Here is a 13377-nt window from a genome sequence, read left to right on the forward strand (position 1 = left end):
GGCGGCACGTGCTGCCTCAGTGCCCCTCAGCAGGGAGTCCCCAGTGATGATCACCTGCCTCCGTCTCTTCCCAGTGGTGGTAGGCGGCCGTGCCCTGGCCCTCGCCTCTCCTGCAATGGCCTCCTGGCCTCATGTGGTCCCAGACTAGGGGTCCTGCTGGTCCTCCAAGGCCTCATCAGTCCCAGCCTCCCCAAGCGGAGAGAACCTGTTTCCCAACTCCAGATCAGCATGAGGAGGAGGAGGAGGACGCTGTGCTGGACTTCTCCTCCTGTGGGTGACATGCCTCCATGTTCCTGCCGTGGCCCCTGCCTCAACCCTCTGTCTGGAGGGGGACTGCTCCCAGGGGGCCTGGAGAGCTCTCTCGGCCCTCAGGCACCTCACCTCCTCCTCCAGGAGGGTCACAAGCTTGCACCAAGGGCAAGTGTATCCCTGCCTCTCCTGAGGAAGAAGGGCGAACATGTCACAGCTGTCGCAGCGGACAGCAACACCTTTGATTCCCGCCAAGGCCATCTCCTTGGCCTGACATTGGGAACCCCTCAGAGACCCTACCTTCTTCCCCCACCTTGTCTGTACTGCACTACTCCTCACTCGCACAATTCTTCCAGACAAAAACCCAGCCCCACATGCAAGGACAAAATAAAAAATTAATTAAAAAAAGAATAAAATAAAAATAAAAATCTTCCCCCAGGGAAGGGAGTCACCAGGCAGCCTGAGCCACAGCTAAGGGATGCAGACAAGGGATGACACCCTTGTCACATCGCCCTTAACGTGTCACCATTGGCACCGTGTCTGTTGGCACTGCCAATGGCTGAGTGTGGCCTTATAAGCCTCTCAGGCTGCTGGCTCCACCTCTCTGCTTCCTCCTGGCCTCTCTGGCCCTGCCTTCCTTCCTCTCCACTGCTCCTGTCCCCGTTTCTCTGCCCAGCTCGTACCTTGCCTTCGCCAGTCCCCTGGACACCCTTAGCCCACTCTCCCAGCCTCTGCCAGTCTGCCAAGAGGCAAGAGCCAAACCATTGTATATCTATGGCTTGGGGAATCCAAAGAAATGCACTGAAAATTCACGACTGGGTTCTAACCACCAAGGGTAAGAAATTATCATGGTTTCATGTAACTTGCAAATCCATCTAGTGTATTAAACATACAAGGTTTATGACTGATACTAAGATTAGTCTAGTAAGAAATTATTAGCTAATCTCATATGAGTCTTCTGGTTCCCCAACACAAGAAACTTAGAGATATGGTAGATGTCACATCTTTTGTGACCTAAATCTTAAACTATCTATTAGTTGAGAGGTAATGTATATATTAAAATGTATCTATCTAAAACATCAAACTTCTTTATTGTCATTATTATGTTGGTGGGCTACTAAAGGCACACAAAGAGTGAGTGCATGCAGGTGTGCCTGTCATGAAGGCAACACTTTTGGGATCAGGAAATAAGGACTAAGAGTGGTATCTAATCTTAGAACTTGACTAAGAACAAAAATATATAATTCAACAACTGTTAATATCCACCTTTTTGTTAAGAGTTTCTATTAAATCATGACCTAGAATCTGCTGGCACCAATCCCAGGCTTTGTTTTCATAAGGAAGTAAGCTTAGTGCTGTGGGAAATATTATGCCAAACATATTCTTGAACTTAGGGGAAATTACTGTTTTGTGTTTAGATTCCTCTTATGCAAAATGAATTCTGAATTCTAGTATTAATAATAAATAACCTGTGGCAGTTAGCATTTAAAACACAGAAGTATGAGATGCAAATGAATCCTGTATGGAAAACTGGTGTAATGCCTAAGCCAAACTACGTTCTACTCATCTTCCTGCATGTCATATTGAGTGCTTCTTCCTCAATGAAACAGTAAAAGGCAGTAAATGGCAAAGCCCTGCCATTTAAAGGTAATTTTCTTAGTTCTTGAAAAACCATCATTGTGGGATGCAGTGCATTCTAAAAGAACGAAACGAGTGCTCTTTATCTACCAAACATGGCTCCCCAGTCCAACAACTGATTTGGTACTGGAGCAAGACCCACTATGACAGTAAGAGAAAATTACTCTGAAAATATTTGTAGGCAGCTGTAGGGTGCAGTTCTGGTCATGTTCAGATAGAGAAGTCCTTCAACTCCTAGCATTCTTACCTGCCATCAATTCAGTCTAACATATCACATATTAACCACTTTTCTGAAAGGTATGCAGAAGCTGCAACTAAGTGTCTTTGCAATGGCAGATGAATGCTTTGGCAACTTAATTGTTTAATGTTGCCCCACCCTAAAACTTGCCCATATGGTCACTTTGATCCACCAAGAACTCGTGTCTGGCTCATATAAATGCACACTTAGATAGGGAAATGCATTTTAATGAACCGTCATGTTGAATCTGATTGTGCATCTCTATCTGAACTTATTAGTCACGTGCAAGAAAGCACAACTGACAACGCACTCCTAGACAAATCTACTCAAAGCTAAGATTCAATGTGTTCAACAGAACTTACTTCCAAGTAAGTGTTTTTAAGACTGCTGCCTAAAGCTGGAACAGGAGCCAGTGCCCTGTGCCTTATAGAATAAAGTCTATAAATAATATGCCAAGAAATGGATCTTTGTGTAAAAGGGGACTGAAAGAGAAATATTAAAAACAAGATTTTCAGCTAGCATATGCCACTTTAACATTTTGGTTGTCATCATCATGCTATGTATATATAGTTGGTATTGATACAATGTATTTATGTTTTATTTTTAGAAAAATTCAAAAGGAAATGAAACACTGCCTGATTAGTCACCTACTCAGTGTAAATCAAGTGTAATGGTACTAGTTTGATCAATACAAACACTAAAATGTACAGAACAGCATGATCTACAAACTAAAACTAGATTAAAGTCTGGAATTATTTTTTTTATTAAGAAAATGGGTGAGTTGGTGGGCAGGCAGACCTGGGAATGCCTATGCAAAATTTAGAATGCTTTGTTAGAAATGTTTCCATTATACACTTTATACAGAATTCTTACTGATGAATATAAAGACAAATAATTGGGAGATGTATGAGTTGCTATGTAATCCTGTTTTTTCCCATGGTGAAAAATTAGTGTTATATCTTTGGTCATGAAAGTGAGACTTACTTAGTGCTAAGGCTACAATCTGCAATACACTTAATAGGGATCAAGTCTCACTGAAATTACTGGCATTTTTTCTGGAAAGTGCTATATTTCACATATCACTAAACACATAATACTCTTCAATATGGAAAGATGAACATTATTTTTTCTTTTAAAATTATTAAAAGCAACTATTCTGTACTTTCAATCATCAACTGTAATAATTGATTCACTGTTTTTTTCTAATGAAGTTTAGATTAAAATAGGCTTTTACATTCCGGACGAACAAAAAATCATGACTACTATTATTTTGGACTGAACTAAAAATCAAGTCATCTGCACTGAGTGCTAAATTAATGAGTAGGCTAAAATAGATCCAGTGTGGCATAGTAGCTAGTGTACAGGACTAGGGCTGGGGAGATCCAGGTTCTAATCTCCACTTGGCCATGAAGCTCACTGGGCAATTTTGGATCAGTCACTGACTTTCAGCCTAACCCACCTCACAGGGTTGTTGTGAAAGCACAATGAAGGACTATATAACCTACCTTGACTTCCATTCAGGAAAAAGGGCAGGATATACTAACAGCAGCAGCAAATACTTCCAAGGAAAAGGGGGCTTTTTTAGTCACAGTGGCTAAATGTACAACAGCCTAGCACTCTTATAGCCCAATCCTATATAGAGTTGTGCACATAGAAGCCATTGAAATCAATGAGCTTAATGGTGCATCTAACTGTTAATACTAAAAAGCAGAGCTTTTCAAAGCAGGAAGGTGCCCATTTTCTATAATACACTTGATTGATCCATTTGCATCTCAATAAAAAAAACTTATCTCAAACTGTAGAAAAAAGTTGCCTTTTCAATGGTTTATCTGGACTGAAAATGAACAATATTTCCAAAAGAACTCATGTTATACCCCACCTATGGAACAGCCCTCCAAAAGCAGTTTTCCTGGTGCACTGACTACAATCTTTTCTATGCCAGGAGAAAACAGTTTTATTCTCTAGACATTTTAATAATTGACTTTATTCTGATAATTTTAACTTTAACCCTAATGCATACAATTTTAAATTATTGCCCTCAGATATGTACTGTCTTTATTGTTTTTGTTCATTGTATTTTAACCAGTGCTTTTATTGTTACTATATGTTTTAATGATTGTGATCCACTTAGAGGACTCTTGGGCTGATTAGCAGAAAATAAGTATAAAAATAAATAAAATGTTACAGCAAATAACAGTATTATTAATCACTATTAATAGTTATACCATTTTACACACCAGGAACTGGCCCAGCTCTTTGCCTTCAACAGTTATACGAAGAATTAGGTGGGGAAATACCCCCTTCATTTCTGATATTGCCAAGAAAATAGCATCAACTCCCATTATTTGTGTACATAACTGCTAAAGGGGCAGAAGCCCTGACAGTTAAAAAAAAAAAAAAAAAAAAGGATGGTAATCCTTAACATTTGTATAGTGCTTTTGTTACTACACTCAACCAGACAACATCTAGGGCAAACCTGGGTGGACCCCAGGACCAAGTCAAAAGGAGCCTGAAAAGAGATGTAGAGCCAAAACTAGCTTTATTCTAGTGCACTATAGGGAGACAAAAGGGGATGCATTTTATAGCCTAGGTAAGCAATTAGGTTACCTAATACACTTTTAATGCATCAATACTACAATGTATACACCCCCCACTGCTGTTAGCTTCAAAGAGTCCTTTCTTCTGTCAAGGACCAGACATTTCCCATGTCTAGTTCTTATTTGCTCGAGATTCACACAGGCTTGCCATGTTCTTACGCCCTGCACATTTGCAACTTTCATGGCAGCTATAACTAGTTTCCACTGTCCCTTTGATTACTGTATTGGAGGTCAGGGTAGCTTGTTAGCTGTGGGTTACACAAAGCTCATTTTGTTCTCATCCCCCCCTTCCTTCTGGGACAGTATAACCGTGGTGTTTTTATTCTGTGGCCTCCCTCTGGCCAGCTACTTTTGGGATGTTTTGGGGTGCTGCAAGTGGCAACACTTTCAAAGGTGCAAAATCCAGACAACCCTCCCTGTTGCGCTAGTCTGGTGATCGCAAAAAGCTCAGTTTATCTCACACACCCACACACACATGTTTCAAGCAACAAAAGAAAGGAAAATAGGATGCGTTTGTTAATGTTCGCCCAAGGTGAACACAGCGAACACTGAATTTAGCAGAGAAGATGTTTACAGAAAATCTCTCTCAGTATTTTCCTCAAGCAGCCAGAAGAAAAACTTCAAACCCATTCAGCCACTCCTCCCCTCCACCTACAGCTGCATGTCAAGGTAAAGAGCTAGAACATTCAGGTATGGGCAAGTTACTACGAGGGGGAAAAAGCTGCGTGGAGAATGCTGGGAATTGCAGTTTATAGTATTAGGAACCGACTCCTCAGCTCTCGCCGCCGCAACGAGAACTCTCATGAGGCGAGCCATCTTGCCCAGCCTGCCCCCGTTCCCTGCAGACTGCAGAAAATCTCCAGCCGACAGTTATATTCCTCTTTTCAGGTCAGCTGTGGCATGCCTCCTTCCTCATTCACCCCCCCCCCATGTTCGTGTGTGAGAGAGAAACTGCCACCACGAATCCAACGCCTGGCAGCTCCAGCTTCTCCGTGTTTACTCAGAAATAAGCCCCACGATGTCCAATGGGGACTTGCTTTCAGGTAGGGTTGCTAACTTTTGAACCAACGGCATCTTTCAAATCGCGGTTAGAGCGGACATCCAAGCAAGTTTGTCGAGGCTTGCCCCTGTTTTGCAGCAGCCGCACTGCACACGGGAAAGAAGACTCCTCTGTTTCTGTGCCTAGCACCTTATTCTGCAGAATAAGGCAACGCTTCACCGAACATGAAGCGACACCACTCAGCAAACTACTGCAGCGGCTCCAAACACGGTTTAAAAGACGCCGCCTGGTTCAAACATGACCCGTGCATACTGTAACTCTGCGGCGTGCCTTTGCCGAGGCCACGCCTTCTAACTCCTACACTCGATGCTCCCAGCCGTGCCCGGAGTTGCGCCCCCCCCCCCAGCAGCTGGTTGGGCCCCGATTCTGTGGTCGGGAGAACAAGTCGAGACTCGCTTTATAGTTCTACGCCTAAAGGCGAAATCAAAACTCCTCTGGCAAGGACGGCCTTGCTTTGTGCCGCTTCCGTTCTCATTGACACTCCCTCACTGAGCCGCTTTCGCTTTTCTTTCCGCCTAGAAGCGAGTAAGAGACTTTCCCATGTCGGTAAGGGCTTGTGTTTGCAGTGCAGCGGCGGAACTAGGCCTTTCCCTCTTATTCTGGAGGAGCGAATCGAGTTAATGTGTGAGGCATGGTTGTGCAAGAGCAAGCATTATAGGAATGGGCGTTCGGTAGATGTACTTTAAGAAAACGAGTAGGAAGACTTCACCTCTCCGCCGTCTTAATATCCCGGTAACAAGTTCCACGTGCTGCTGCAAGATTGTTTTTGCATCGCCTTATTTAGATTGGCTGGTGTGGGAATTATACACACACGTGGGTCCTCCAGATTTACCTAGAAACGCGGATGAATCCTTTTCTTGATTTTTCTCGTGTTATGCAAGAAGAAAAGAGGTTTCACTAGATGGCAAACAGCTTGCATAAGGCGAAACTGAAAATAGCCATTTATCAACTGCTCCCTCAGCGGAAATTCACTGGGGTGTGTAACTGAGCTGAAGTTGCCTGCACGCACTCCCTAGTTGTTACTGTAAAAAGGGCCGGCAGCTTCATCCTCGGACTCGCTCACCTGAATGGTTGTGAGGGATGTGTGCAATTGTCCCATCCTTCATAGCACGTGAGGGAACAAATAGACAAGCAACTGTCCCTTTGTACTCTTGCTTCCCCTGCATAGCTAACCCCAATTTGTTCTGCTTTGTAACCCACCAGCAGACAGAGGATTTCAGAAAGGGGACAGTTGAGGGAGCAGCAGCTTCACTCACTTAGGGTTTCCTACTAGGAGAAGGACTAAATGGATGCAGCCAGTTGTTGCTCCTTCAGGAAGCAAGTACTGCTTATTCTCTCATGCTTTCTGGCTGGAGTATTTCTGGAAGCGAGTTTGGAAGTGTACAATTGTGAGAAGGCAACAGCTTGTTTTTCTGTTCACCAGGGTGCACCCATGGCAGAGTGGATTGGGCCTGTGGTGTTCCCTAGAGAAGATGGCAGCCTCAGCCCATTCATTCACCCTCTCTCTTTGGATAGGGTTGGTGGTGGAGGGAGCAGCCACCACATCCTCTCACATAAATTGTGTCCATGCAGCACTATGGTGAGTGAGGATTCTGCCCAGTAAAGCAAGTGTGATGTAGTGGTTAAGAGCAAGGGACTGGGGCTTAGGCAATCTGGGTTCTAGTTCCTGCTTGGTCATGGAGCCAGCTGGATGATATTGGACAGTCACAGACTCTCTGCCCGGCATACCTTACTATTATTGGCTAATCTTGGGATAAGATTGGGAGCAAGAGTAGGAGAATGATATAAGCTTTTTTTGTAAGAAAAAAGTGGGATATAAATCTGATAAACAAGTGCTTCCTGCTGTGCTAACCCCGAGAGAGGGTAAGTAGAAAGCTGCAGTAATGGCTTCTTGCATGGGCTGCAGCTGCCTCTTGATTACCCGGCCATTCTCTTTCTTGGCAGCAAGGACTGGGCAAGAGAGAGAAATGCTTGGGTAGTGGTAGTGGTTTGGCAGGAAGGATTGGTTTTTGTGGGGCCATCCGAAGTGATAGAGTAGAAAGAGGTGGTGGCTTCTCTGGCTGCTAACTTCCTATCTCTAACTTACATGCAAAGAGGGGTAGTGGGAGTGAAGAACATGAGAATAGGTGCCACCTCTGCTTGTCACTTTGCCTCTCTCAGTGGTAGTACATCCAGAGAAGGTGAATAAGGGTGAGGAAGCAAGAACAGCCTTCTCTTGCTGGCAAGAAGTGGTAGAACTCAGGGGAAGAGGTATAGGAAAGGGGATTTTCTAGAATTCTATGGGGGTGGGAGGGATGACCCATGTTTTTTTCCAGTCTCTAATCCAGGACAGGGGGAAGAGGCACAATTACTATTGTTCACTGGCTGCCTTTTCAACATAAAAATGGCAGTGTTCAGCACACTTTTTCAAAGACTTGCTTAAATTCATGTGTAATTAGGCTTTGAGAGTAATGCATGGTGGAGGGAGAGAAACTCCGGTAAAAACCAATTTCCTTTCTGCTTCCTGCAGCATTTCTTTGAATGGAGTGGCAAGCTGCATCTGTAAATGAAATGGGTGTTCTGTTTCATCCCTGCACCATCCCTCTCCTTTCCCATGTACTTTGGTAGGTTTTTGGTGTGTTTGTTTTTATTTTTTAGCTCTGCTGGAGCCAGTGGTTTTGTAACATGCTGTGCATTTCTCTGGTGGAGTAGGTCAAGCAGGCATTGGAAAGAGGGAATCCTCAAAAGAAGATTTGTACTTAAAGAATACTCTGAAAGTTGACTTCATAATAAAGGCCCCAGTAGGGTTGCTTAGGAAGCAAAACAAACCTTTTAAATATAAGGTGATATCCCTTTCCCATCAGCCTGATAAGTATTCTAGAGGCTTTCTGCACTTAATTCCCATCCCACTAAGACTTCTTTTGAAATGTGTTTCACCTGTTTGAAATGGCCTCCGTAAATTTTTGTAGACTAATTGCTTCTAGTATAGGTGCTTTTCATGACATAGTTCAGCAGCAATAATGGATACGCTTAAGCTGCAAATGTTTTTACATTCTGTCAATGTGAGCCATTATTTTTGTATAGAAGTAAACAAATATAGATGTTTACTTTCTCCAGAACAGAAAAGTAGATATTGCTAACTTGTATAGTCTTCAAAATAATACATATTTGGAATGGTCTTTATGTTTTCCACAGTGGTTCAGAGGAGAACTTTTAAGCGAAAGGAGTTCAAACTCAGTGTGGGGCCAGTGGCAGCTGCCTATTCAAGAAAAGGATTGTTACTTGCATTTTACAGGACTAAACAAAGAGATAAGGCTAGATGAAGAATTCAGATTGCCAGCAGGCAACTGACCTGATGCTCTAGGGGGCACTGTGGATCTGCTTTAGAAGTAGGGGTTTGTCACATATGTACCCCTTTAATCTAAAAATTAGATCCCCCATTTGATATCTGTATAGATATAAACATTTTATAAAACAACTAATTTCTACAGTGAACACTTAGGAACACAAATTCACATCTTTGGAAGAAACTTCTCTGTAATCAGGTAGTGAAAGTTTAGTAGGAGCAAGTGGCTGTGGTGAGAGAAGGGGAGAGAGAAAGATATTTTAAATAATAGCAAAATATTTAATGCATAGTCATCCCTGAAATTTTCTGCTGAAGGATTTTTAGCATCTCAGGCTGAGCATGCCCTTGTGGCACTTGAGCATGTCCTAGACCACACTTGGGTCCTGTAGGGAAACCACAGTGCTCTAAGCAGCTGAGGCTCCTATACATCTTCTGATATAGTTGCATGCCTGAACAAACTGGGATTGTACCCCAGAAAGCATAATTTGCAGATTCTGCTGCAGAGGATTCTGGGTAGGAGCAGTTGATCATGCTGAGAGGACTACTGCGTGTGGTAAAAAAACAACAAATATTGACTGTGTGGGTTAGCTCACCTCTGGTACACCTGGCAGCTATATTCCGCCTAGTGTCCACACATTCGTATCAGAATGGGTTCCATGGCTCATCAGGCTGTCTATGCATGCAGTCATGTGCACTTAGAGCCCCTTAGCACATTTGCTGAACAAGCAGGGCCTGTGTTCTCTGAGCACATCACTGTGGAAGCAGAACTTGTGTAGACCCGGCCATACATATGCAAGTTAGGAAGAAATGGCTCCTTTTTCACAGAGCTTTTCTAGTACAATTAGAAGTAGTTCTGGGTCTGATTCATTTCAAATGTAGGTCTTGATTAAAAAGTGAATGACCATGCAACTTTTTTCATTGCTACTGCTGTAGAAAATATGAACTTGTACCGTAGAAACACGGTAAAGGTGGTAGTAATAGTGTGCATGTGATTGTAAGTCGGCAGCAGAAGCTATTTGTATAGTGAATTGTTATGCAAGTATCTGATCTTCAGATAACAGCCCAATCTGAACATGTTGACCCTAATATAAACAAATTTGTGGTTGTGACCTTCAATTTAGTACATCCAACTTAAAAGATGCATTTATGGTTCCATTTTCATATTCTTATTACTTTAGGTGTCATTCAAGAAGAGCTATATCATGACTCTTCGGTTTTTCATTAACACTTCAAACATGTGAGGGTGTGTACATTGCCAGAGTATCATAAATATCTTCCATTTCCCATGCAGGAGCTAATATTGGTAGCACAAGTTCTGTCAGTTTAGAGCAAGGTTAGCCAAAACATGGCTTTGGATCTATTTATGACCTTTTTGACAGGTTAGCTGTGGCGCTTCAGGCAACAAAGGTGTTCATGTGTTCCTGAGACACCAACAGACCTGTCAGTCATGACCTCTGCAGTTGTTTATCTCATTTCTATACCCCCATCCCTAATAGCCAAAGTTTTCCAGGTAACAATAATTCAGTAATGACTGCTAGTGTGATTAGAGAAACACAAAGGGGAAGCAACTGGCAAACAGGAGAGAGGTTGGAGGAGACTGCTGAAGAAAGAGGCAAATGGAGCAAACATAAGCCCAGAGCAGAGAGAAGAGAGAGGTATACTAAAATATGGGGAAGGGTGAGAGATCAGTCAGGGATCTGACTGAGGGACCAATGGTCATTTTGCAGGCACTGGGCAAACACTATGAGGCCCGCACTGGGCCTCGTTCCTGCAGGACTCACCTAGGATAGGTGGTATTACTCTCCATCCAAAGTCTTTCTCTTTGCTGGGCACTGGACAAGGAGAAGGGAATTAATCTGCCCCTTCCCATGTCTTTCCTATCTTCCCATGCTCTGTCAGCTTTGCCTAGGGATGGGGTTAATCATTTCCCTTTAGGTCTGGAATAGTCTGCCAATATGTAATGTTCAAAAAGTAGCTTGAGTGATAAAGTGAATTGGTCATATTGCCATTCTGTGGACAACCTTTTTGAGTCTGATACTAGGGTTTGCTATGGCATCTAATCCCTAATCTAGATCTTTTTTCTATTTATAGATAAGGTATCTATTAATAAGAAAAGCTAATATGAAGAAGGAAACAGGAGTTTTAATCTAGAATGGGAGAAAGATTTGCATTTACTCTTTGACTCTTTTAAAATGCATGACTCACATGAAGTAAGCAACTTGAATCATCACTATGAAACAAATTACAGTAGTGTTTCAACTGAACCATAATTAAGGAAAAATAAGCTAACAGCATTAAAATAATCTTGGAATTATTAACAAAAAAGTACTTTTGCAGTATGCTAGAGAAGCTGAAACAATGACTGAAAACAGTTTATGATGATATTTTATAATAAAATTAATACAAGCATACAGATTGTTCATGTCTTATGGTTTTTGAACTTTTGAAGACTCTGGTCTCTGTTTTAATATAGTATTTTTTTCGGGAATAGGGGACAATTTTGTTAGGTTCAGTTTAAAATGTGGACCAATCCATATTTTCCCAAATAAGTGTAGCGAAACACAAATCTTTTGATTTTTTGCAGTTCTCCACATTTTTAAAAAAGCATAAAAGTGTGCATTAGGGAAGTAACACACACTGGGGTAACTACTAGGAGCACGTGTGTATAAATGGTACATGAACATGTTTATATCATAGGAAATGTTACTGTATTATAAGAAATATTAAAATCATCCACAGGCTGATGTGAAAAGATGCAAGTCAAGGAATGTGAAACTGATACATAAACTGTCATGCATTAAAATAAAAGATTTACCTACTTCTATTTTATATTTAACATGCATGTTAATTTTTGTTACCCACCATAAATAAAGTATCTCATCCCAGTCCTAGCCCTGCTTATTCAAAATGATTTACTTTCAGATAAAATGCTTAGAAAGTCAGTCTTTAAGGGCACAATCATATGGATATTTACACAGAAAAATCATACAACTTCTAGCATTTCCCGTAAAATAACTATAAATGTGAAGGAAATTAAGTAAATAGCCCATTACTTGGAAGTATGCCTTTTGAAGCCAAGTTAGTTTAACTGAAATGTTGAGTTTCAGATAAGCTTGCTTTCTGAAACTGTAACAAAGGTGTCCCTTTGCTTCAGTGTAGGCATTGTATGCCACATTTATCTCAATTAATTTTAAAGAAATTGCAAATCGCTTTTAGTATTTTGCGAAGCATCAGTTGATGGAAAAATTGCCATAGGATTGTAGAGAAAATCAGAATCTTTCAGGAGTTGTGCCAGAATTTTAGAAACTGGTCCTGTAGAGAACATAAGATATTCAGAGCACAATTCTATGCATATTTATACACAAAACTCCTAAAGCTTCCAGAATGGTGGGTGCTGTAGGATAATTTTCTGCCTAACACACACAGGATTGTTCAGTGCCTGTGGCACAAGTCTTCCCCTTTTAAACTTTAAGGGCACTCTGAAAGGTTGGTTAGAAATTCATATAATATCTGAACTAAGTGCCCAGGCTAGTAGGTAGGAAGTCTCCTCTTGTAGCCCTTACTGACTTATTTTGTGTCTAGTTAGCTGGGAGCTTTGAAGATACTCTGTTAATACTTTACAATGGTTCCGTATTTCAGATAAAAACAAATGATTTTTTGTTATAACTTATGAATCTAAATAGGTATGCTTACAAGCTAGCATCAGCAACTTTTATGTGCAGCCTGATCCATGACAAGTTAATTATACCACTTATGCAGCAAATGCACAGATGCTCTATAGGAAGCTATAGTAGTTATACCTTAACTTGTGTTACTGTGGCTACTTTATCTCCTGATAACTCTGTAATTAACTTGTCACCACTGTTTAATGCTTAACATATGTAGAGAGTCAGTTAACGGCATCACTAAAGCAATAGTAGCCTGGAGGAGAAGCTCATGCCCACTGGGAAGGCTATCAGGGATTGCTTAAACACAAAACACCCGGGCCTGACCTGGAAAAGCATTAGGAAGCTTTGGATAGAATGTTATTGATACAAGCACAGCCAGAGTTCAGTAGCATTCTTGAAAGTGCCACTTTTGGATTCACATTAATTTCCAGCTGTACAAAGCAGAAAAACGATAGATGAATTTGCACTCAGAGGCAGCAAATCTGTACACTCATGTACAGATGAAGAAACCCCATTTATTTCAGGGGGACTTACTTCTGACTAGATAAGTGCAGAATTGCACAGTAAAGTACAGAATATAGTTCTGGAAAAATAGTTTTTGT

General features: G+C 41.6%; 1 protein-coding gene across 1 annotated transcript in view; it reads left to right on the forward strand.

Moving 5' to 3' along the window:
- Positions 1-5711: 5711 nt before the first annotated feature.
- MGMT (O-6-methylguanine-DNA methyltransferase) overlaps positions 5712-13377 on the forward strand; it is a 331696-nt gene continuing 324030 nt past the window's right edge. Inside the window, exon 1 of the mRNA XM_044445700.1 lies at positions 5712-5765. Within this exon, the coding sequence (XP_044301635.1) occupies positions 5748-5765 (18 nt within the window). The 5' untranslated portion in view covers positions 5712-5747. The remainder of the gene's footprint in view (positions 5766-13377) is intronic.

The sequence above is a fragment of the Varanus komodoensis genome, unplaced genomic scaffold, assembly GCF_004798865.1.
Source record: "Varanus komodoensis strain SLA01 unplaced genomic scaffold, ASM479886v1 scaffold49, whole genome shotgun sequence".
Classification (NCBI taxonomy): Eukaryota; Metazoa; Chordata; class Lepidosauria; order Squamata; family Varanidae; genus Varanus; species Varanus komodoensis.